The sequence below is a fragment of the Epinephelus lanceolatus genome, chromosome 19, assembly GCF_041903045.1.
Source record: "Epinephelus lanceolatus isolate andai-2023 chromosome 19, ASM4190304v1, whole genome shotgun sequence".
Classification (NCBI taxonomy): Eukaryota; Metazoa; Chordata; class Actinopteri; order Perciformes; family Serranidae; genus Epinephelus; species Epinephelus lanceolatus.
Genome location: NC_135752.1, coordinates 15,676,243 through 15,702,885, shown reverse-complemented (window position 1 = coordinate 15,702,885; position 26,643 = coordinate 15,676,243). Strand labels below are relative to the sequence as shown.

Sequence of the window (26,643 nt, the reverse complement as noted above, 5' to 3'; positions counted from 1 at the left end):
TGAACTCTTACAACGTTTAGGAAAGGATGTCACAGATTTTGCTTTTGTGTCACATCTTTTTTGGTACCATGTCTTTATTTAAAAAAAACCTTGTCCCTAGTATTTGAAGAAGGAGAAAAGCTTGACTGCACTGCTCCGGTGCATTTGTTTTAACTTACCAATGACCTTGTCCTTGTGCAAGCAGAATAAACTTTTATTAGTTTTCAGGATTTGAAAGTATCGTGTAGCTGTTAATTTACAAACACACCTAAAATAATTTCTTGTGGTATTTGCCATGATAATATGATGGTGCTAATATGATTGAAATGTATTGAATGTCTAGTGGAAGTGTCCAGTCCTGACTGTTAAAATCTCTTTGGGTAGACAGACAGATGTCTACCAACATATAGTTTAACAACACATTGATATGTCTTATAATTACTTAAATTAAGACACAAGTTCTGTAGCTGTTTATCCATTTTCCACGGTTTTTGATGGCTCATCCAATTTGTTGTGGCTTATTAAGTATTATAACCAGTTATCTGTCTGACAACATGTCGTACTGCCTTAAGTTGGCATTTATGCTATGTGTTGCAGCCCAGCACAGTTTTTTAAAGGGACAGTTCACCCCAAAATGAAAACTACATATTTTTACTCATACCTGTAGTGCTATTTATCAGTCTAGATTGTTTTGGTGTGAGTTGTTGAGTGTTGGAGATATCAGCTGTAGAGATGTCTTCCTTTTCTCAAATGTAATGGAACTAGATGGCACTCAGCTTGTGGTGCTCAAAGGGCCAAAATAAATGCATTGGAAAAACTCAACAGCAATGTCTCTTTCCAGAAATTATGACCTGGTTACTAATCCCCAGACTTGTTGTGAGCAGTTTCATGAAGGAACTACTTTCTTTCTACTGAACTACACATGCCAACCATATCACAGGGCAGAAGGTAGTGTGCATCTGCTGCTAGCTCACATAGCATCACTGAGCTAACTAGCAACATTACAGCTCAGTCAAGGAGAATGCCATAAACTTTTACATCTCATACTGTCACGAGCACAAGCCTCTCGTCCATGAGTAGATGCTCACTTCCTTCAGCGTGGTGATACAGTTGGCATGTGTGGTCAGTAGGTCAAAAGTAGTTCCTACATGAAACTGCTCACAACAAGGTCTGTGGATTATCTTGAGTAATAGGGTCATGATTTCTGGAAAGAGACATTGCTGTTGAGTTTTTCAAATGTAATTTTTGTGCTTTTAGTACCACAGGCCAAGTGCCATCTAGTTCCATTATGTTCAACAGAGGCCAGACATCTCTTTGACTGATATGTCCAACATTTGGCAACTCACACCAAAACAATCTAGATCCATAAATAGCACTACAGTGAAGAGTAAACATATGCATTTTTGATTTGGAGATGAACTGTCCCTCAAAGAGAGTTTTTGTTGTTGTTAAGCAAAGACAGGAGATGCTTTATATCAGATTTTGCAACAAGCTACTTTCAATTTGATAATCTATCACTAAATAATTTTCTACTGTAAATCTGTGGCCAAAAGATGCAAATCCCCTTTTTATGCTTGCATATTTATTTATTGTGCAACAGGCCTGGATTTATTTCATTTGCAGATCCCATCAGGCATTTATACACCGCCTGCACAATTTCACAGTGTAAAAAAAAAAGAAAGCACTGTAGCAAAGGTGTGCTAGTTGAGTTTATGGTAGTTCGCAGGCTGAGGCAGATAATAGGTCGCCTCCTCGGTGCCAGGGTGACTAATCCCCTGGACCATATGTCAGCGGCTTGTCAAGCCCAGAGCCAGTACAGCAAAAAGGACAGAGCTATTCAGGACAGGGGAACACAGACACACTGTGCCTCCACATGTAAGCAGTCACTGGGCTTTTCAATTTGTAGTTATTTAAAGATTGTGTCAGTAGATGATTGCTTACCGTTTGTGTGTTATGTTATAGTATTTACAGAAGAGCATTGACTAGATGGAGAGGGAGCTGAAGATAAAATAGAACATGTAATATTTCTATTAACTGCAAGTTTTGAGGATGGAAAGAGGGACAGGGAGGAGGGTGTGGACGATCATAGTGCCAGTGTGACACAGAGGGGTGTTCAGAATGTAGCAGAGCAGTTTAAGGTACAAGCCAGCTGCAGCTACATCACAACAAAGCTAACTAAAACCTGCTCTCATTCCAGGAGACAGCAGCGGCCTCAGGGAGGAGGAGGAGGAGGCGGCGGAGGAGTGAAGAACCAACCTCAGCTGATACAACAACAGTCACCACAGCACCAGAGGGATCAATCCCAACAGCAGTCTCCAAACCAACAGCAGCAGAATTTAACAGAACTGGGAGATAACAGAAACAGTAGCGTTGGTCGGCCGCCTCGCCAGTATCAAGGAGGACATGGGCAGCGCCAAGGAGGACCCCCGCACCACGGATACAGCCAGAACCGGCGTTGGCACCACAATCAGAAAAGTCAGGGGCATGTACAGACAAACACTACAGGTGATAAAGGAGTACCCCCAAGAACAACCAAAGACAAAGAGACTGAGAATGTAAAACCGGGTGACGAACAGATCAGACCATCTCAAGACTGCGGCAGGAAGAGTCCCAATGAATCACCCAGGCCTGACTCAACACCCAGTACAAATGCTCTCCCACATCTGACAGTTGGAAAGGAATCTCCCAACCCATCAGGAAGTGGAAAGGCAAGCGAGGGCCAGTCGGAGCAGCCCAAAATCAGCTTGCTGCAGTCGTCAAAGGAGAGACTGAGGAGGAGACTAAAGGACAAGGTACCGAAAAGCTGCTTAGTGCCTGTCAGTCAGAATTAAGGAAATCAGGACTAATGTGTATGTGTACACACACGCTACCATCTAGTGTTATAATTACTTTCATTATGTTCAAGCACCCACACGCACTGTCATTATTATATAGACAGTTTTCTTACACTCCCTTGCTTTAGTCATTCATCTACTGTACTTAGTCATTTAGCATTCAGATTGGCACACCCAGACTGGCAGGGAGGGGAGTACATGTTCTCACTAAGGAGGTGAAGAAACTAAAGTGGCATTAGCTTAACAGTTTTTGATGTTTTTCCACTAAACTGGCAAGTCAGCCAACTGTGTTGCTGCTCTCAGCTTCCTTTTCCTCCTCTAACTCATTACCACCAGGGGTGGTTTGATTTGACAGCACGGGACTCCCCAGCAGGCAGCAAGGCAGGAATTAATAAACAGTGATGCCAGTGAATCAATGAAGCCGGTCTCAGAGCCAGCTTTTGCTTGATGAGGGTGAACTAAACTCCAGCAGATAATATATATATTTAGCAACTTATTTAAGCAGGGGTTGTTGTTTTTTTTCATAGTTTACAGTCAGCACAGGGCTTTCACCTCACAGAGATACACGTAAATACCACGTTCATGTTATTTTGGTAAATACGTTACATGATGTGCTTTCTTAATAACATGGTAATATCCATACAGATCATTAAACCAAAATAAGATTGAGGACATTGTTTAAATATCACAAAATATTGATTATGTGTCATATCATGTTGATTATGTCATGTGCAACTGACATTAAAGTGAATGTCATTTGTCATGTAAGCGCATACATTAGCACAGTGATTTCCAACCAGGGGGCTATCACTCCAGTATTTCTGCAGTTACCAAGCATATGTGGAAAGGCTGTAGAGTCGTTCAATAAATTTGAAAAAAACTGAAATTGCAATTTTACTTTGAAAGATATATGTATCTCCATATTGTGGAGTCAGCTGCAACATGTGAACACTTGTCACTATTGAGAGTACATGAAAACTTGTCAGTTGTGAATCAGATAGGTTGAAGTAAAAGCAAAAAGCAAATCAAGACATTTGGAACATGACAGGTGGTGTAAATGAAATCTTAAGTGTAACTAACATTAAATAGCACATTAGACTAGTGACTAGCATCTAAAAAGTCGGCATCCAAACAAATCACTGAATAAAACCTCCTAGGTTGTGGTCAAACCTCCAGTATGTTGAAATTGAATATCGTCACCTACCACTCCATGTCCTCTTCCATCTCTCCAGGAAGAGGCGCGCGTCGAGGCGTCAGGCTCCGGCTCACAGAACATGGACCGGCTGGTGGAGCTTCTCAACAGCATGAGGAGCAACAGCAGCGGGGTAGAGCAGCAGCTGGCCTCCTTCATGGAGGAGGCGCAGTGCTCCGCACGGTCTGAGGAAACCCTGGCTCAGGTGGTCAGCACAATCTACTCCAAGGCCGTGTCGGACAGGAGCTTCGCTGCCACGGCCGCCAAGCTCTGTGACAAGATGGCGCTGTTCATGGTGGAGGGGACCAAGTTCAGATCACTGCTCCTCAACATGCTGCAGGTGGGGGAATGGGTTAGCTTTTCTCTACAAGATTTTTATCTACTATTGACATAATTCACATTTCATTATAACTAACTCATTAATTTTATGGCCTTGCCTTGCCTTTTAAAAAAAAAAAAAAAAAAAAAAAAAAACCTAATTTCCAGATTAGTTGGATTCAGTTGATGGATTTTTTTTTTTTTACTGTAGTAATAGTTACCTCTCACAGAGATACAGTTTGATGAAGATACAGCTGTATGATGTATGCTGTATGGTTTATTATTTATATCTAGGTGAAACTAAGACAGCAGTCCTGCATTAAATTCTACCTTTCTACTTTCTACTTTTAAGTATCTGAGTACGTCTTCCACCACTGCTTTGTTGCTGTAGGAGACTGTCCACTGATTGTGCAATAGACTGCTGTCTTGACATTGAGCTGACAGAGCAGAGCATGTTTAAATAATGAAGACTGTGTTATGACTGTCTCAGCTCCCGTCTGTGCTGATGTCGGGAAATTCAAAGGTCCCTTACAGCTTGATTTTGGATCTTTCACGGGACTTGTACTGGTCTGTAACAGCTGACTTAAAATAAAGTCACAAAAAACATTGTATAAAACAATGGACGTAGCCACTGATACGTCACCCACTGGTCTTTGGGCTCCCATTTTGTTGCCTCGAGTCTAGCATTTTGACGGAGGCTTCAAAATTGTCAAGTACACATATTTGGACAAGAGAATGGAGCTAATCCTAGCACTAGCTGCTAGCTTGGCACAGTGCATTGGCAGTCTATGTTTAACTGTGACAATGCTAATGCTAATTTTTGCTGTGAAAAACAGGCTTAAAATCATTAAAACAAAATGTACTGTATGTAAAAAGAAACCTGAAAATCTGACTCTTGGAGGGTCTGTTTATACAACCAGACACGAAATAAGACTTTTTCAGCCAAATAAAATGTTACAATTAACTTCACTGACTTAAAATACACTATAATAGCGACAGCTACGGCTACACCTTTACTCTGTGAATCTGGGGTTACGCCATGGTTGCTAACCTAACTGCTGTGATAGCACCTTCTCAGTAGACAGCACCAACCTGTCACTCAAAGCATTCTTGCTCTTTATTATGCATAACTTTAAGCCTCTAACATTTAAACAGGTGAGTTATATCAAAATCATAGCGTCATGAGGGAGAAATTAGAGATGAAAACAGTCATTTGTCAAGCAAAAAGTCCAAACACACTCTTGTTCCATCTTCTTAATGTGAGAATTTTCTACTTTCCTCTGTTTTTCTATAATCTAAAATCAGATATTTCTGGATTTAAGCTGTTAGTTGGACAAAACAGTCAATTTAAAGATTTCAGTCATGGGTTTTGTGAGATTTTGAGTGGCATTTTCCACTTTTTTTCATGACCTTTATAGACTAAATTTTCAGTTGATTAACTTGATTGTCAAATTACGTGATAATGTCCCCGATGATTTTTGTATCTTTAGGGTGAAACTACATTTCATTCTTTTACTAAGGTATATGGCTTTACTTTTGTTATCCCTGTGTAGCTTCCACCCAAATACATTTGTTACTTTAAACCAGATCTCAGAAAGGCTTTTAAGGCTCTTTCTTAGCCATCACCGCACTGATAATAGAGGTTTTTCTTTTTAGCTAACCAGTTATTTCTTGTCCTCTATGTTTTAATCCTCTCTGCAATTTTAGTAGTTCCTTTCAGCTGTAGTTTTATGGAAGCACTTTCAGGTGGATGCCAACTGTGTGTGTGATGTTGTAAATGTCAGTGGGCAGAGTAGCTAATCTAAACACCCAGGGGAGAGAGACCTGTCTCTCCGCCTCGCCCTCCATCCCTTCACTTAACTACATAGTTCCAGTCTTGCACCCATGATGAAAACACTCTCTCAGCCGTTATATATTTCACTGCCTCTCTCTCTCCCCGTCCTCGTCCCTCATGAGCTCTCTATTACCGTGCTCCCCCGTCCTATCGCCTCCTGTCACCCAGAACAACACGGGCCAGTGCCTCGCTACTTCTCCCTGCACACTTCCCCTCTTTCTCTGTTTTTTTTTTCTCTCTAACCACGCTCCTCCCTTTCACCCCTTCCTCCATCCCGAGAGTCAGACAAACCTCGCCGGAGCAGCAGACAGTCTGGGAGTAGGCAAACAAGACATACTGTACATGTTGTCTTCAGAAGACATTCACGGTCTAAATGTTAACCCACCTGCTGCCTTCTTTTCCCTCTTCACTCCCACTGCTGTTTCCTTCTCCTGCTGGTGCTCTTTTTGACTGCACTCCTACACCTTTCTGTTTTCTCCTCCTTTTGTTTTTCCATGGAAACACCTTTCTTCAGATGTTGAGATTTGCATCCCCGACCCAGCAGTAGGGAATCCCACCTCAGTCCTTTTACCCCCTCTCCTTCCCTTTTCATTAATTCCCCCCTTTTTCACAGCTCTTCTTTTATTTTTCACTTTAATTCCCACTTCTAAGCCAGCATGGACCCCCTCCTCGTCTTTGACATTTTGGCTTTTTGCTTTAAAACATTCTAAATGTCATAAGTGGGCTCCTGAAGGCTGTCGTTAATGATGTTGCTTGCAAACCCCTGGATCTCAATATGGGGGCAATTAGTCTGTGACCGCTCTGTGTATAAAAAGAGAGACATCAGGGTTTGTTTTTTGCTATCATTTACTGTTAAAGATGCTATTTATTTTCAGCTGTGGCAAAGGCATGTGGCCTTTTTTTTGTTCGCTAATGCTGTTGGCACCTTTCTCATCATCTCCTTTTTCTAAAAAAAAGCTAGTATTTTTTGTTGCTGACGCTTCAGTCATCTTTTTTTATCTGCTTTGCTATACGTGTATATCCTGCCGTGTTCCTGGCTTGTTGTGCAAGTGTCAAATACTGCGGCGATGTCCTTGGAGCTGTATGAGCAGTGTGTGTAGTTGTTTTTGAGTGTGTGTGGTATGTTTGTTTTTGACTGTGTGAGTGAGGTTTTTTTTTTTTTTTTTTTGCTGGATCCATTCAAGGCCGCACATTTTGTGTGTGCACGCACAAGCAGGCCTTCAGCGCAGTTGTACGAGTCTGTGAGAATATAAGCCGCTCGTGTTTCTAGTGCACTTCAGTAACAGGCACAGTACACTCTGGAAAAGCAGAGTGAGTTGCTCTGACTGTTAATAAAGTTTCAGTTTAACCTGATGTATAACATCTTTACAAGTGCGCATTACGCATTAACCCATATTAACCCCAACACTTTTGCAGCACTGACACAGTTCAGTACCCTTCACTTTCAAACCAGATTAACATATTCTCCTCTACTTCTGGCAGATAAAAGAAACTCATGAATTTGTTTAATGTGTTTTTCAACTGCTTTTTGGCTTTAAGTACTTTAAGCTGAGAGGTTAATACGTGTGCCACCTACAAAAACTCCCATCACGGAGATAGCAAAGATGTTAATGGTGATTACCACCACTGCTGATGAATTTATGAAACACTTAAAAAATGTCCGCCTACCCATCTACCGCCTACTTGGAGCTTGTAGTGCACATTTACAAAAGCTGGATAGACTGTCGTGTGTCGGTGTACTTTCCAAACTTAATGTGAATCTGTATGTTTCTTCCTCCCCACAGAGGGACTTCTCCCGTCGAGATGAGCTCCAGCAGTCAGATGTGGAGAGGTGGTTAGGTTTCATCACATTCTTGTGCGAGGTGTTCGGTACCATGAGGAGCAGCTCGGCAGAGCCATTCAGGGTGCTGGTGTGTCCCATCTACACCTGCCTACGAGAGGTCTGTATCCACATCTGCACTTTTCTTTAATCAATAAGTGTGTCAACAAGCAATCAATCAACGCCATCCACATGTCCCAGTAAGAGGAAAGCATCCTGCTGCGTTTGTATATCTTGTCCGGTCGGATCGATTCGTGCACCAAGCCAGAGTTTCCTGTTTTTGGCCAGACCTAGTCTAGACTCGAGACACCGCAGCGGGGTTTGGTTAGTGGTGTAAACAGTCAGGACACCATCAGTTCCAGGAAAAAGCATGACCCCAGGTTCAGTTCTCATCAGCTGGTCATGCTCTCTTACGCACACTCCCTTGGTCACCATGGAAACTGTATAGGGTAGCCACAGCAGACGCGCCACGATACAGAAGTGGTTAGCGACAGATGGAATATTGAAACGGGAAGCGAGTGAGGGGGGTGTGTTGGGGAGAAAGAGAGAAGAGAAGAGGTGAGAGGAAGCAGTGGAGACTGTGGTCAGGTTGGCAGTTACTGCAGAGGAAGTTTACTGATGGCATGACAGGTAGAAGAGGACGGAAGAGGGAGCGGAGCGATGACAGAATCTGGGAGAGAAAATCATTTTTAATATGTAGTTTGAGAGGTAGTGAGGAAATAATGGCAGGTTTAAGGCACATGCTAGGTAGTTTTCCCACCCCATTCACACGCGTCTCTGCCAGTCTGGCACTCAACACACACCCCATGTCTCACTAACAAACACAACAATCAACACACAACTAATGCGATCCACACCCTGTCTGAGTGTATGCCCAGGGCATTAGCTCAGCTTGTTAGAGGGTTTTGTATGACCGAGGGTGCATCAGCAGTGTCACGTTCAGCCTAATGATGCCTGAGGTCACAGCTGTGAACAATGTCAAAGTATTCTTAGAATAATATGTCTTAATCTGTGTTTCGTTTGTGGTCGCAAGTCATGTGCTTGTTCAACAATCTCCATTTCCTAGAGCCATTGTTCCTGATTTTATCCATCTGCTGTTTTGTCTGTCCTGTCGTAACATGTAATCGTCGGATTCCAGCTACAAGCTATGTGCCGTAACATGTGCTCGTCTGTGTGTGTGTTTGCATATGAAAGTATATGTGCCTGAACGTGTGTCTGTGTGTGTCAGTGCATTTTGCAGCGGCTGTCCTCTGTAGTCGTAGCCTGCAGAACAGGATTAGGTAACAACTGAGGTGTGTTAGGAAGTGTGTTTGAGTATACATGACAGCTGTACATGTAGACAGAGCAAGTCAGTGAGCTGTAATCACATCCATTCATGACTCACACAAGCCAATAGTTCCTTTTTTACGTGCCAAAAACCACGTCGATGCACTAATTTAGATAATCCTCGACTACCCTAAGTGTGCATTGAAGCAAACCTTAAAATAAATTACTCACCATGCTCACTTGCCACAAATGTTAAACACTGCATTTATTGATTTTTTGTTGGTTTTTTTGCAAATTAGTGGGAGCACAACAAGCTGTGGTGACATATTATCACCTCTTAATTTGCAATGGCAAACACGTTAGCAAAATAATGAAACTCCTTGATTGAATGTTTAAGGGCTGAACCCAGATATTTCACTATTCCTTCATTGGGTAGGTATTCTGTTTTCAGTTTTGGGATTCGGATCCCCCCCCCCCAATCCCTGTGTTACCGCCTCATATTGATTTTTTTCCTTCTCTTTTACTTTATAAAATAGGCAGGATTATTTCCGGAACCCAAAGAATGGTATTCGGAGAGCCCTACAATTTTTAGCCTCACTATATGATATTTGATAAGTAAAAGTTTTCATATCTTGCTTTTTCATTTGGCCTGTTACTGTTTCAGCATGTTACTATGGTTACATAAGTTGTTAAACTCTGCGTGTGAGTGTGTAAATTTAGAACGATTAATCCAAATAACATGTTAATTAAACAGTTTAAATACACATACACCGGCAAATCTGAGATTAATATTTCCCCAGACCACTGTATAAAAGCATATAAAGCTCAGTCTGTGCCAAGATACAAAAGCAACATTAAAAAGAACAGATTATTATGATAATATTTTACCTTTATAGAAGACAAAACATTTCTTTATCAAGGAGGAACAGTCCCGCACAGCCAAATGGTTGTAGAAAATCAGAAGGCAGGTACCACGGCACTCGAATTAACATATATACCCGCAGTGTACTAGAGCAAATGACCTGCATGTGGCCCACAGACGTCTCCATCAGGGTATTGGTTTGCAGTTGCACACTGCAGAAAGCATGCACATACACTGTGTCTGGTGGTGACCTCAGGAGCTATTTATATTGTGCCTTGGTATCCTTCTTTGAAAATCGGCACAGGCCCTCATAGTCTCAGACAATAAACGCAGAACATGCAGTAAATTAGGACGATGATTATGTACATTGAAAAAACTTAAATATTTTTGCACATCAAGCAGCTGTAAGTGTGTTTATATTTTACTTTTTGTTTTGTTATGCAGTTACTAAAGTACAGAAAATGGAGTAATATTACGTAATGTTACTAAGGGAAGTTCTGGTCGTGACGCTAGATCTGTTGTTGCTATGCAACTATTGGAAACCCAGTTAAAGTTGAAGCAGTCATAATTTTAACTTTGAGCTCCCTGAGTGTTATTATTACCCTGATAAAACGTGTTTTTCTCTCAGTGCTCATTCATCATTTCTTGTTCTTGCTAGCAATATGATGACAGGTTTGAAAATATACAAATATAGCTGCGTTTGAGTAATGAAGTCAAAAGATGAAGCCTCAGCAGAATATTTAAATAAATAAGGATGTCTGTCGACTTGACTTCACTGAGTCATTCAAGGTGTTGTTGTCATGTTGGATGCATTTCTTCCATTCAGCGCTGCAACACGATCACGGCTGTCCTAGTTTCTGCTGCTTTTTATGTTGCTGATCAAATGTGTTTTGAATGAAAATACTGTAAATGGAAATCACACAGAATCCCAAGGTTTCCCTGTGCAAGAGAGGTTTGTTTGATGATGATGTAACTAAGCAGAGATCTGGCTGTTGTCAGCTTCAGCACAGAGACATTGTGCGTTAAGTAGTTTCACAGACACTGTTCATTTTCCTGCAGCTGTTTCTCTTCTACTTAAATAAAAATGTAGGTAATATGGAGCGATTTAATGTATGTTACGGCGCAGGAGCGACAGAGGAGAGCTATCACAGACAGCGTATAAAAAGATATCTCAGTGAATAGGAGGACTGATTATAGATGACTAGATTACACCGTTTTAAACGTATTGAGTAAAAACTTTACCCGGGGCTCCCCAGAGAACTCATTATGAGCTAATCCTGCCTGTCACATAGCTTTCCTACTCTGGGAACGACGAGACTTTAGTTCCCACATCAAACAGCCACACTGTCACCACACCCGTCTAAGCATACTGAGGAGCTGACGTCTGCTGGGCCTGAATGATAGGTGGAATACCATTAAGCTTACAGCGTGGAAATAACAGGCCAGCTCGAGTGTGGATCGCAGCATCAGATGGTGGAGGTCCTTGTTTCTCTTTTCAGTTATGAAAATTCAGACACCATTTCCATTACAATGTTTTTCTTTAAGCACTTTCCTAACGCAAGCGTTTAAGCGAACTTTAAGTGTTTAAATGAAATACAGTCAGACTTTGGTTGTATGCAGGTGGGCTCCGTCAGTTTGCTGGGGCACCTTTATATCAAGCCAGCTGAAAAACAAAAATGCGCTATTTTTCAGTGTGATCCCGCTGATATAAACCTACAATAACTGTTTTTTTTTTTTGTTTTTTTTTTTTGGCCATTTGGGCGCTGCCTTTTAAGCAGGGATGCAACTAACAATGAATAGAGGTTGCATTGAGTTACTTTATGATGCATTCAAGCTCTGTTCAGTGTTAGGTGAAGATAAATAATACATTATCAGGCTTTGTTAAAATATAATCTTGTAAAATGTAGTTTTAATGAGAAACATAAATAAATACTGTTGTTTGTAGATATTCAAGGGGGAACTGACCCTTCACTAAGTGCCGCCCCCAGGTGCAGGCTGGCCAGTCATTGAGCTGGCTCAGACCAGAGTGTGCTCCATTGACTCTAATGCAATAATTTTAGACTTCCTTAATCTTTAAGCTGGTTTTGTGGGTTTGGAGCTAAATGTTGTGCCTGGGGCACGTTGTGTATTAATGATACTCGTTACCTGGAGAGGCTGGAAAAAGACGTACATTTTTCCCTGTTAAGTCTGTGGATATTCTCATTTATCCAGGTCAGTTCCATTCTGGCAACAATTACATCGTAGGCAACTGGACTTTGATTTTGTCTAGAAGACGTTTCGCCTCGTCTTCTAGACAAACGAAACGTCTTCTAGACAAAATCAAAGTCCAGTTGCCTACGATTTAATTGTTGCCAGAAATTTTTCCCTGTTCCAAAACCAAAATCAGATCCTTTAAAGTATAGGGTTAGCTAGCTATCTACTGAAGATATAGCCTACTGAATGTATACACGTGCTGCAACACTGAAAAAAGACGGACCCTGCTGTACAGGAACCAGTGAAGGGAAGCCGGGAAACTTTGCTGATATTCAACCAGCTGTGCGTCGTCGCAGTGTGCGCAGATGAACGTTGTGTCTACCCCCGGGTATTCCTGTCTGTCCGGCGGCAGAGGTCCGGGTGCTGGCAGCAACCAAACAACATTCATCTGCACACACTGTGATGCCACACAGCTGGTTTAATATCGGCAGTTTCCCTTTATATTCATTGTCTTCTGTGGCGATCAGCAGTGATGTGGTGGTTCACTTTTACACTGTGATCTGCCTGTAGTTCGGCTTTAGCTACTAACTATCTTTGTCTTTTTAACCTGTTGTTGCTGCTGAGTCAGATTGACATCCTGGATATATCCTTCAAACACAGACTGTAGACCCCTCTGTCTGCTTCTCTCTGGAATCACTCTTTCATTTTTCCAAAAATATGATAATATTTCTTCAGGGAGTGCAATTAGTTACAGTGTGGGCTCCATGCCATCACAAAGGGGCGGGGCGTAACAAAGGGTCAAGTATGATATATTGTATACAGTGAAAAGGCTTTTGAATTGTGTTTTTTTTTTTTTCCCCTAACTTATTAAAAACATGTTTTAAATGAGAAAGGTTATAGTAAGGTTGTTTTATAAATTTGTATGATATGAATATGGCTCATTCAAAGATAATGTAATAGCTATCTGCCAAATTGTTATCTTAAACATTACTATCGACCCAGATTTTCCCAATCAGTGCATCCCTACTTTTAAGTTAATATAGCGAACCTGTCAGCACACTGTTGCTTATTCACACATTCAGATGTTACATAACATGGTCAATTATTTGCAGTTGTGTTTCTGGCAAATTCAAGTGCATATTCAGTCTCTTGCAGCACAGTTTTTATTCTCTGCTGAGGAAAATATCTCAGACGCTAATGCTCCCCTCTGCTCACCAGTCAGTAGCAGTGTACGCTGGGTTTTTGGAGCTTTTTCACTGAAAACAGGTCCCTGTCCGTCTAAAAACCACGCTGACAGCAGTGAGAGTGAACCCTGCATTTATACCTTGTTTTGCTCATTGTGCAGCAGGTCCACGCTTCCAAGGTTTAATTAGACATCACTCCAGCAAAAACATCTCTTCTTCCTTCCACCCTTTTACTTCCTTTCCCTCCTTAAGGTTAATCAAAGTAGCACTTTGGAAACAGACTTGTGGGGAGTAAGGAAAGGAGTGTTAAACCAAATTCCTTTCTGCTGTAATCTGATGTTAGACGTTCACAGTTAAGCATGAGGGGTCTCTCTGTCTCTCTACCTCCCCTTTGTCGCCATCGCTCCCTGCATTGTTTGAAAGTGCCAGTTGTATGCCCATCTGTGCATGAGGCCAATGTTGGGGGTGGAAAGCCAGCTAGCATGTTTACCAGCTCCACGGTTTGTTTTTGGCTACACTGTGTGTGTATGCGGATATACAGTGTGCATAAAGCCAGCCTTGATGTCTGATGGTTAGCTAGCTTGCCAGGATGAAAGCCTGGCGTGTTGTCTTCCAAGATTTAAAATGTTAATGTAGAAAATATTTACAATCGGGATTAGCTTTTTCTTTTTTCCTTCTCTTGTGAACTGATTAATGCACGCAAACACTTGCCTTTGCTTAATCTCTCCATGTGGCCTACATCCAAATATACGTACATTTATCTATCTGCTATGCCTTGTTAGAGTTTGTGCACTCACTTTTGTGCAGCTCTTTGCTTTGCAGTGTCCCTGTATATTCACACAGTGTCTGTTCTTGTTCCTTTTAGCTGCTGGAGTCCACAGATGTTAAGGAAGATGCAGTCCTGTGCTGTTCCATGGAGGTATGGTCCCCCACACGTGCACACACATCCACCCACACACAAACACACACACAGGGAGAGAGAGGGAGTGTTGAGTTAATATTCATGTCTTTGTTTGAAGCAAAAGGCTGATTTGAAATTTGCTTAACAGCCACGAAACACAATGTAAATACAGTAAAACATGTATACTAAAGTATGTAAGAAACTAATTCTAACAGATCCACTGAGCCCCATGAAGCCCATGTTTTATTTTAATGCACAGACTTTTTTTCGTAGACATTTTTAATTACTTACTTTATTACAGGGATTGAAATCCCATGTGCATATGCATGGTAGTGCATGTAAAAATGAAGGCTTTCCATGTACTTTTTAGCTCCAGAAGCGCGTGACTTGGTACACAAAATATGTTGTGCAGGGCTGCCGACGCTCACGCATTGACCGTGATACTTTTCACGTCTCATGACACACATCTATTTTCTCACATAGTGAAAACCAAATTTATAACTGATAACACCACAGTGCAATAAGATGATGCCAACACTTTCAGCACGCACAGATAAGATAGCACAATAGCAGCACCATGTAAACACTGTGTTCAAGCTAGCCGCTGCTGCCATACTGTGATGAAGTTAGTATTACATTGGATGTTGGACAGACATTAATTCCAGATGCAGCAACGTTTTCTGACTTGGTAACATTTTCAACCGGTGTTGACAGTAGGTAGAAGGGTAGCTCACCATCCAATCCTTTTGTTTAAATGCTGGGGGCTGAGCCACACTGTCTTGCTGAGTGTCACGGACCCTTTTGCGTTTTATATTGTAAAATTAATTTTTATTTAAAAAAGAAACTCTTTTTTTTTTTTTTTAAATTACTTCCAGTGTCACATTTAGTTTTATTCATATTTACAAACAGCACTGAAAAATGTTGGAAGTTGGTAATTGAAGAGTAGAGGTCAATATTCAGTCAGTTATATTTCTTTATGTATTCATCAATATGAATAAAAATTCTTATTAAATAGAAGAAGCACTAAAAAAAAACAAAACGATTTTTTCTTTCTTTCATTAAAATAAAAAACAAATTGAAAATCACTAAAAACCCATATAAGGAAGTGTGTCCTACATAGGTGGTATGTACATTTCATGACATACTCTACCTTTGACTTTTTTTTTAAATTTAAGACACACTATGACTTCTTTTAACCACATACTATACTATGACTTTATTTATGATTTTATGACATACTATACTATGACTTTTTTTTTACATTGACATACTATACCATACCTATTTTTTTTTATTTTTTATGACATACTGTACCATGACTATTTGTTTTACATTTTTTATGACATACTATACTATGACTTTTTTTTTTTACATTTTTTATGACATACTGTACTATGACCTTTTTTTTTTTTTTTTTTTTTACATTTTTTATGACATACTACACTATGACTTTTTTTTTTTTACATTTTTTATGACATACTATACTATGACTTTTTTTTTTTTTTTTTTTTTTTACATTTTTTTATGACATACTGTATCATGGCTATTTTTTTTTTACATTTTTTATGACATACTACACTTTACATTTTTTATGACATACTATACTATGACTTTTTTTTACATTTTTTATGACATACTGTATCATGACTAATTTTTTTACATTTTTATGACATACTATACTATGGCTTTTTTTTTTTTTGTACAATTTTTATGACATACTAGTCATTTCTTTATATATTATGACACAGCATACTGTTACTACTTTTTGTGACACACTATACTATGACTTTGACGTTGCATTGGGTAATCAGTCAATTCGTTCTCTTGTGCTTCAATGTGAATACAAGTACAAAAATGGATTTACTCAGACTTGGGTCCTTGGAGAAGAACAGAAAGCTCTCAGCAGCAGTGATCTGGGAATAAGACAGAGAGGTAAAACAACAGAAAGAGCAAAGACAGGTGAGCGCCGGTTGGCAAACAGTTCCCAGATGATCACAAACACAACCACATCCTTTGCAGTCTTGATTACTCACCAGCAGGCTCTCTCTCTCTTTCACACGCACAGGCACGTGCGCGCGCACACACACACACACACACACACACAGAGCTCAATGGCCAGAGGGTGTGTGAACCTCTTCTGTCTGACTGAAACCACAGCAACAAGGTGCCAGACGTGTCTTGCTCTCTGTAAGGGACGCACACACTTTCTCTGACCTCCTGCCTCCTCACTTCCTCCCTCCCTCTCTTCTTTTTTTTCTCTCAACCAGTTACAGAGCATGGGACGTCTCCTGGAGGAGCAGCTCCCAGAGATGATGACAGAGCTTCTAGCAGCCGTCAGGGACAAGATGCTTAGTCCGACCGAATCTCAGCTGACACGCTCTCTCCTCATGGAGGTCATCGAGCTGCATGCACACCGCTGGAGCCCGCTTGAGGCTCTCACCACCCAGTACTACAACCGTACCATCCAAAAGCTCACCACCACTGCCTAGGTGCCAGCTCCTTCAGGAGGAGAGGAGACAAGCCCCCCTGACGCCCCGTGGAAACTATTTCCAGTTGAGCACCAACATGCTCTTCTAGTTTTACCAAAACATAGGAATTTAATAATAATGTCACTCTTACCTAAATAAATACATGCTTTATGCGGGTACTGAACGTAATCGTACAATTCGCTAAATTCTCCAAGATAAGTGACCACTGCCACAAAAAAAACGTACACTATCCACCAAACAGGTAGCCCTGAGCTATCAAGGGAACACTACAGTACATTCGGCGTTCAAACAATGAAAAGACAGCAGCTTAAATACGGCCAGTAGGGGCGTGCTCGGCCATACAGCTTCCAGGAGCTCGCCTGGCTGTAGCTTCTGAGGGATAAAGGAGGGAGCAGACAAGAGAGGGGTCACACAGGGGAGAGGAGGAGAGGGCAGCAGCCTGCCCGTAGGGAATAGAGAGATCTGTACCCAAAGATGAATGGAGGAGGGAGAGGGGGGGTCAGGGTAGTCCATGTCAGTCTCCTCATTGTGTTCATTTGCCCACCACCCACCCCTCCTTTCTCCTCCTCCTCCTCTGTCTCTCTGTCAGCCCCTGGGGTCTGTGTGGCTGATAAAAGAGAGAGGGGAGGAGGAGGAGGAGCAGGAGGCAGGGAGTAGACACGTTGCTGTCTGTCTGGGCCGTCTGCCCCGGCGGGCCAGGGACCAGGTCAAAGGGCCTCGCTGTGGAGCTCCCCACCTCCCACAGCTCCTCCCTGCCTTTGTCTCCCCAGCTCCACACCCCCAGCAGGAAGCCTTTTTGTGGGGATGAGACAGCAGGCCTGCTGGGCTAGGCTGGGCTGAGGATAAGGATCAGGCTGGCTAGAGTAGGGTGGCAGATGGCTGCTTGAGCCCATGTGAGACGACACACCCCTCTGGCACCCCAGCTCCCTGCTCCCCGAGCTCGGGCCGGTGTCACCAATAGAAGCAGTAGAAATATTGCATTTGAGGGGGGGCAGCATTAGAAAAGCATTAAAACAAACACTGCTGTCTGATAAGTCTTTTGTTTTTGTCCTGCAGGGGAAGGTCTCTTCTCCTCTGTTAAGCCGTGCATGTACATGCTTTGTTAACCACATCTTTGATATTATTATTATATTATTTTTTTAATCATTGTGTTTTTATTGTTGGTTCATTCTGAAGTCTTGTTTTTATGATAAAATGTACGTATGAGGTATTAGTGGTAGGCCTTATTGCACAGGTTTGATTTGTTTTGCACTGTTTTGCTTTAAAACTCAAAAAAAAAGCAAAAGTTTGAATTTGAATCAGTGCTTGTGGATTAATATTAAAAATCTCAGTAGTGAGACAAATGGGTTGAGCATAGCGAGGGATTTTAGGATGTTTTAATGGACTAGTGGCCTTTGTCATATATCCATCTTTATAGGAGCTCTCTTGTTTGGAGGCCTGTAGGGCCTATGGCAGCAGAGGGCATGCTGAGGACTAAACAGACTTATTCACAACATTCTGTTATTGAAGGGGGAAAAAACACATTTGAAGAGGAGAAAAAAGTGATGTGACAGCAGAAAAAGGAGCATGGCACACAGAGAAACAGAAGTGAAATGCTTCTTTAAAAAATTCTCTCACTCAAGCCATTCTTTGCAGTGGACATTTTGCAAGTGTTTAATATCGACTGTATTTGCGTTTGTTTCTAAGGAAAATGACAACTATTAACCTGTGTATTTGAAGATGACAATGACGAAAAGAAGAAATCTTATTGTATGACCTCATTAGCTAGTCATGTGACCCTTATTCCAGCTAACGTGTGTACTATGATATTGACGTACCAAGCCAATCATGTACCATTTGTAAATGGGCTCTATATATAATCTGCATACAGTATATTTACAAGTATTTAAAAACATTGGACTAGAGGGGGATAGTGCAACAGAGATGTTACACACAGGAAGACTGTGGTCGTGTGGCTAGAGTTCGGCCTTCCCACGCATTTTTATCAGGAACTAGCATTTTCTTTTGGGAGTAGTCATATACACACACACACACACACACACACACACACATCATGCACATATGCACATGCATACACATGCTTAGTTTCCCATTGAATCTCTGTGGGCAGGTTTAAGTGTTTTTATATTATTTTTTCTGTCTTGCATCAAGAATTCTGATCCTGTGTGGTAGAAACACACCCCAGAAGATTAGTTAGATGAGAAGGGTGATTTAAAGCTCACAAATGTTTTTTGGAAGGTGCAGCCTAATCATCTGTAAGTGTGCGTCTGCTTAAGAAGTAATTTGTTTTATTGTTTTTTTGTTTGTCTTTTGTTGTCTTTATTTTGTTTCTAGGTTTCTATTTAAATTATATTTAGCTCATTTATATATATATTTGACCGTCTGGTGGGTTTTTAAGACATCTGAAACAGTTGTGATACCTAGCTTGCTGTGTAAGTGTGGTATTACCGTGTTTTAGTTTGATGAAAAGAAAAAACACCCATCGGTGAGTTTCCATTATGCAAAGAGCGACTCGCTCTCACAGCAGATGGGGGCAGGTGGGGATCGCTGCCGCCCCCCCTCTCGTCTGTGGCACTGGAGCCTCCCCACCTCTCGTGCCCTTAGACCCCTCTGCTCGGGTCACATGACTCACTCGACAATTGAATGAGACACCCCTTCATTTGCATATTCTCATGAATATTGAAAAACAAGGCTCTGGTCAGCACGGACGCGCTGTAGATTGGCAGTAGTGGGTCATCTTGTGAGCTCTTGTTTGTTTTGTTTTTCTAAGCAACTGAAAAATAAACTAACAGGAAAAAAAACGATGAGACGGAACAAACTGTGGTGTGTTCTTTCTGTCCGCTCACTTATCAGCAGAGTCACATGGAAGTCAGCGTGGTATCATGGAGACATTCAGACATCACAAAGGAGACACAATGGCGCGCACACTGCTTCCTCTGCCATTACCAGATAGACTGCGTAACTAATCTTGGCAACACAGTAGGTCATTATACTAACAATTCATCCATGTGCACATTGGAGCTCCTCATTTACATGTCTTCGCCTTTACATGGTCACACATTAAACATACCACACTTCAGAATTTTAACAACAGTGTCTTGCAGCACGTCCTTGGCCAGTGATTTGCCTTTGGTTAGCCCCGACACATGCCTGAGGCTCCCTGACTGTGGGCGTCCCAACGGGAGCTCTCGATGCCGGGGTTGCCTCCCCACTGAGGACCCCATTCCTTGAACCTCTAGGATGTCCTTCAGCACTCGTCCACATCAATCAACATAATCCCAGGCGTCAGAATATTTAAATCCATTTGACACTGTGATTTCAATTTGCTATCAACACCATGAGAAGCTTTGTTTTCATATTCTCAGCTGTGTCCTTGACAGAGATGGATTCATGACGATGGTTTTGTTGCATTTAGAATCCCAACACGTCACAACAACAATCGCTTATTAAAGTAATACAAACAGGAACAATAGAGAAGATATTGTACAGACATACTCATGCAGCAAAAGCAGCGTAAAAGAACGATTCAGCTGCTGCAGTGGAAGGAAGAGGAAGAAAATAAGTGGGAAGAAATGGTGACAGACGAAGTGAAATAAATGTAGGAGGAGATGAAGTGAGGAATCGTATGTACATACGTACGTATATATATAGAAATGGCTGGATCTTGGGACAGTATGGAGGAGCCTATTGAGCAATAAATGCAAATAGTGGAAGAAAGACAGAGCCAGGGCCAGCTGACAATTAGCATCACAATTAATTTGGCTTTGTGCAGTGAAAACAGACAGTTGAACAGGCATGTTAGCCCTGAGGGATTATGTCTTGCTGGCTGGCTGGCTGGCTGGCTGGCTGGCTGGCTGGCTGGCTATGCTGCTGCAGCCTAAACTGGTAAGATACAGTAGCTGTGTCTCCAATTTAGAATCAGATCACATTACAACAAGATGGTGTTATTTGTCTGCGAGTAAAGTGACACAGTGAGGAAAAAAATGATGAGTGGGGAAAAGGACTGCAGGGTATTTGGATTTACATAGGCTGCTTTTAGTTTAAGCTTCGATTCAAAATGTTTGCAAAGATTTACGAAGAAACTACAGCTGAAATGACTCATCAAATCAAATCAAAAGAAATGATGGCACAATATCAGAGAGTCTGAGCTGCTGTTGCTACAGAGAAATCAATCAGAGGTGCAAACCAGAGCGGTAGTGAATTACCAACAAAAAATATGTACTTGAAGTTTGGGAGAAAAAAAACATAATGCAATCGTTGCCGAATTAATCAGAAAGTGGCCCAGAATCATGGAAGCACTTACTACTTACTTAACGGGCTTGGGAGCCCAAAGTGCAAGGGGGCCCCCCTGGCCCTCACCTGCAAAATGTGACTTAATTTAACACGTACTGACAAGGAAGACATTGAAAATTACCACAAAGAGATGCAAGGGAACTGCAAACTGCAGACTTAAAATAACTATAAAATTACCTTAAAGAGACACAAAATGACAAGAAAGAGACACAAACCTACTTCAAAGAGACACAAAATGACAACAAATAAACACTTCAAAGAGACGTTTTGCCTCTCATCCAAGAAGCTTCTTCAATTCTAAATGACTGGTACGAAGTTGCAGGCTATAAACCCTGTGTGGGTGGGAACCTCTGCAGAGTCGTAGGGGTCACGTGAACTCTTAGTTTCAGAGTCGTTAAGGTCACAGGTCATTTAGAACTGAAAAAGCTTCTTGGATGAGAGGTGAAACGTTTTCAAGAAATGCAAGCAAGTCCAGTTGCCTACGATACAGCACTTACGATTACCATGACCTGGATGACTGAGAATCTTCACCAACAAATATTTCAAAGAGTCACACAAAACGACTTCAAAGAGACACAGAATGACAACAAAGACAAAAACTACTTCAATGAGATACAAAACTACTTGAAAGAGACGTAAAATGACAACAAAGAGACACAAAACAACTTCAAAGAGACAAAAATGACAACAAAGAGACACAAAACAACTTCAAAGAGACACAAAATGACAACAGAGACAAAAACTACTTCAATGAGAAACAAAACTACTTGAAAGAGACATAAAATGACAACAAAGAGACAAAAACTACTTCATAGACACAAAACGACTTCAAAGAGACATAAAATGACAACAAAGAGACACAAAACGACAATAGAGACATAAAATGACAACAAAGAGACACAAAACGACAATAGAGACATAAAATGACAACAAAGAGACACAAAACGACAATAGAGACATAAAATGACAACAAAGAGACACAAAATGACAATAAAGAGACATAAAATGACAACAAAGAGACAAAAACTACTTCATAGAGACAAAACGACTTCAAAGAGACACAAATTGACAAAAATGAGACACAAAACTACTTCAGAGACACAGAATGACAAGAAAGTCACACAAAACGACTTCAAGAAAATACACAAAATGAAAAAAAAAGTGACAAAAAACTACTTCAAAGAGACACAAAACCACGAAGGTGCATTTGGACTACATAGAGATGCAAAACGACAACAAAAAGAGGCTATACAACTATAAATTGTGTGTCTTGCTACTATGTATGAGAGGTGAGGGGGGCTTTTGCATGTCTGTGCCCAGGGTCACATTGTCTGATAATTCGCCCCTGTCCAGAATCCAAAAGATTGATCCAACTGCGGACTGTATTATGCGCTTCCTCAACACAATAGCCTAAACTTAAGCTTTAGCTCGACCTAACAGTATTTTACACTCTGTGACTGAATGCTTCATGCTAAAATGCATCTTGGGAGTCACAGTTAATTTCTAAACTGAAGTCTCTCGGTATGGTATTCAGGCCTATATTTTTGACCTGTTTATAAAGAACCAGATATTTTCTAACATAACTGTTCATCTTTTTGTTGATATTTTCCAATATTTTGACATTTCTTCAACATAACAATGAGTCACTTCATCAAGAAAATTATCAGTGGTTTGACTGATGATGAAAATAATCATTAGCTGTACTCCTAATACGGACTATAGGGGTAAATTTGAATTTGCGTACGTTATGGTGTCGTATCATAACTGGAGCTCTGCCTACTGTCTCTGCTGGCGTTGACGGATGAATGGATTTGTGTGCGTATGTGTGCTAAGGGTGACTCACACCAGCACCATCCATTGTTTGAGTCAGACAAAAGCAGGCTGCGTTTTAGCCGGCCTTGATGACGAACCAAAGACGAGGAGGGAGGACACTCACATTAAGATAACTGCTCACACACTTCACCACACACCCTCCCACAAACTTAAACCACACAAGCGCCAGCAGATCCTGTGTTCAAGCATCTCCTTGTGGATGTGTCTCGTAGCTTCAGTTGTCTGATGGCTCGCACGTTGTGTTTTTTAGACCTTTATTTTTTTGTTTGTGCCCTCTCGTCTGTGCGGTGTGAGGCCTTCTGTGTTTGATGAGCACACAAACAAACTAGAGGAGAGTACAGCAGAATCTATTCTGTTTGGTCCGAGGGGTACAGAGGCCAGATATTGTGTAAAACAAAGTGGAGTTAAAACACACAGAAGCATCCCCAGATGTTTTCCTACAGTACGTTTGCTGTGGGAGAAATCAATAACTGTGGGCTACGAAGTGGTTTTAGCTCGCTCTCTTGACCTTTCCATCTCAGCAGCAGCTACTGCGCTGTAGTTTATTCCACTGCCCAAAAAGCAGATTCTAGCTCCACTATATTTGGATACAGACATTTTAGTTGTACCATGTGCTGAATCTGAGTCTAATGAGGATCTCTGGACTACATTTATTTATTAATAGTGCTTTTCAGGACCACTATTTCTATATGGCTGCTTCCAAATTCAATGTGTGTCATGCCCACGTATACAGCTTTACATTTTTTCATGTACTCTATATAGACTAATACTCATTTTTTCATCAAATACATTTACAGTGCCTGGCATTACCTGTTGTCCTGGTTAAAATGAGACTGTACTGTATTTGGCTTCTCTGTAGGTCTATGTGGTATTGTTGTGCAACTTTATACGTGGTTTATTGCCCCCACCCTCGAAAAACAGAGATAAATTAGAGACTGATAGGAAGCAGAGCATTACATAACAGAGCAGGGATATGATTAACAAACAGCAACTGCTCAATGAAACACCAGAATATTGTAAAAATATCACTTCCTGGATACAGCAGCCTACGCGCACACACACACACACACACACACACACACTTGTGTGTCAATATGTCAAAATGGAATTTTTCAAGTAAAAGTAAAACATGATTTCAACCAGAGCGGAAGCTGGAAAGCTGTATTCCTGCTTCCTGGACTGGCAGTGGAGGAAATGATGTCATGACCTGCTCACATCCTGAATGAACTGATTCAGTGGCCCTTTTGGTGAAGCACCTGCTAAGTCAGTAGATCACCCAAATTATTGGTTTCTGTAGCCATGAATGGATCACATCAACAGTCATTCACTTGCGTCGATTATAAGCTAATTCCCACACTACAGTGTGCACCTCCATTCAACAATACAACCAAAATATGGGCAACATCAAGGTAGAACGATTCACCGATATCTTAAATGGCAAAAGATTCAAGCATCTGCACAGATACAACGGTCTGTATTATCTGAGGGTAAAAGAGACTGTGCCGAAATGAAGGAAAAAAGAAAACTATTTTGGTGTACACTTTAGTGATTAGATATTATAAAAGATTCCCCTGCTGTGAGATCATTTCAGTCTCCTTCTGGTACAAACCTTAATAAAAGAATTTTCCATAATCAAGTGTATTTTTTATTATTCTTATCATTTTAATTTAAGTTAAACAATCTGCCTTATTCTGTCTTGATTCAAGATACTACTGTCTGCACTGGCTATTTCTTTCATCATCTGTTACAAAACAAGACTAACAGTCTACAGCCCAGCTAGTACACCATGATCAGCTAAATGCTAACATCTACATGCTAAGGTGCACACAATGACAGTGCTAACATACTGATATAATGTTTAGCATATTTACTGTCTTATTTTAACATGCTAGCATTTTGCCAACAAGCACTAAAGACAAGTACATGTCAGTTGGTGTTTCATCATATAGCTATTACATCCAGAAATGGTGTCCAAAAAAAAAAAAGCCGTACTGTAGTAGGTCATAAAATGTCATAAAAGTGTATATAATAATATAATTGTATATTACTTCAGAATGTTTGAAAAGATGAATAAAAACAGTATAACATTCCAGAAAAAGTCATAAAAATGTCATAAAAATGTGTCTTGAAAAATGTCATAAAAAGTCATTGTGAAGTATATCATAAAGAATATATTATTTTTAAAAAGCCATAATATAGTACATCATTAAAAAGCGACAGTATAGTATGTTGTAAAAAAAAACAGTATAATATGTCTTAAAAACAGTCATAGTTTAGCATGTCGTTTTTTTAAAGTCATAGTATGGTATGTCATAAAATTGAAAAAAGTCATAGTATAGTATGTCATAAAATTGAAAAAAGTCATAGTATAGTATGTCAAAAAATTGAAAAAAGTCATAGTATAGTATGTCATAAAATTGAAAAAAAAAGTCATAGTATAGTATGGCATAAAACTGAAAAAAAGTCATAGTATAGTGTGTCATAAAACTGAAAAAAGTCATAGTATAGTATGTCATAAAATTGAAAAAAGTCATAGTATAGTATGTCATAAAATTGAAAAAAAGTCATAGTATAGTGTGTCAAAAAATTGAAAAAGAACGTCATAGTATAGTATGTCATAAAATTGAAAAGTCATATTATAGTATGTCAAAAAATTGAAAAAAGTCATAGTATAGTATGTCATAAAATTGAAAAAAGTCATAGTATAGTATGTCAAAAAATTGAAAAAGAACGTCATAGTATAGTATGTCATAAAATTGAAAAAAAGTCATAGTATAGTGTGTCAAAAAAATGAAAAAGAACGTCATAGTATAGTATGTCATAAAATTGAAAAAAGTCATAGTATAGTATGTCAAAAAATTGAAAAAAGTCATAGTATAGTATGTCATAAAATTGAAAAAAAGTCATAGTATAGTGTGTCAAAAAATTGAAAAAGAACGTCATAGTATAGTATGTCATAAAATTGAAAAAAGTCATAGTATAGTATGTCAAAAAATTGAAAAAAGTCATAGTATAGTATGTCATAAAATTGAAAAAAAGTCATAGTATAGTGTGTCAAAAAACTGAAAAAGAACGTCATAGTATAGTATGTCATAAAATTGAAAAAAGTCATAGTATAGTATGTCAAAAAATTGAAAAAAGTCATAGTATAGTATGTCATAAAATTGAAAAAGAACGTCATAGTATAGTATGTCATAAAATTTAAAAAAGTCATAGTATAGTATGTCAAAAATGTTAAAAAGAAAATCAGAGTATAGTATGTCATAAAATTGAAAAAAAGTCATTGTATAATATGTCATAAAAATGTTTAAAAAAAGTCATAGTATTGTATGTCATAAATTTTTTTTTAAAAAAAAGTCATAGTATAGTATGCCATAAAATTGAAAAAAAGTCATAGTATAGTGTGTCATAAAATTGAAAAAAAGTGATAGTATAGTATGTCATAAAATTGAAAATAAAATAATAGCATAGTGTGTCATAAAATTGAAAAAAAGTCATAGTATAGTATGACATAAAACTGAAAAAAAGTCATAGTATAGTATGTCATAAAATTGAAAAAAAAAAGTCATAGTATAGTATGTCATAAAATTGAAAAAAAGTCATAGTATAGTATGTTATAAAAAAAGTCATAGTATAGTATGTTATA

General features: G+C 39.9%; 1 protein-coding gene across 3 annotated transcripts in view; it reads left to right on the top strand.

The window, feature by feature from the left end:
• ctif (CBP80/20-dependent translation initiation factor) overlaps positions 1-22,029 on the top strand; it is a 66,522-nt gene extending 44,493 nt beyond the window's left edge. For all 3 annotated transcript variants that reach the window (XM_033646830.2, XM_033646829.2, XM_033646826.2), the window contains 5 exons: positions 2,177-2,771; positions 4,046-4,345; positions 7,942-8,097; positions 14,347-14,400; positions 16,650-22,029. In XM_033646830.2, coding sequence (XP_033502721.2) covers positions 2,177-2,771; positions 4,046-4,345; positions 7,942-8,097; positions 14,347-14,400; positions 16,650-16,871 — 1,327 coding nt within the window. In that variant the 3' untranslated portion in view covers positions 16,872-22,029. The remainder of the gene's footprint in view (positions 1-2,176; positions 2,772-4,045; positions 4,346-7,941; positions 8,098-14,346; positions 14,401-16,649) is intronic.
• The last annotated feature ends 4,614 nt before the right edge of the window (positions 22,030-26,643 follow it).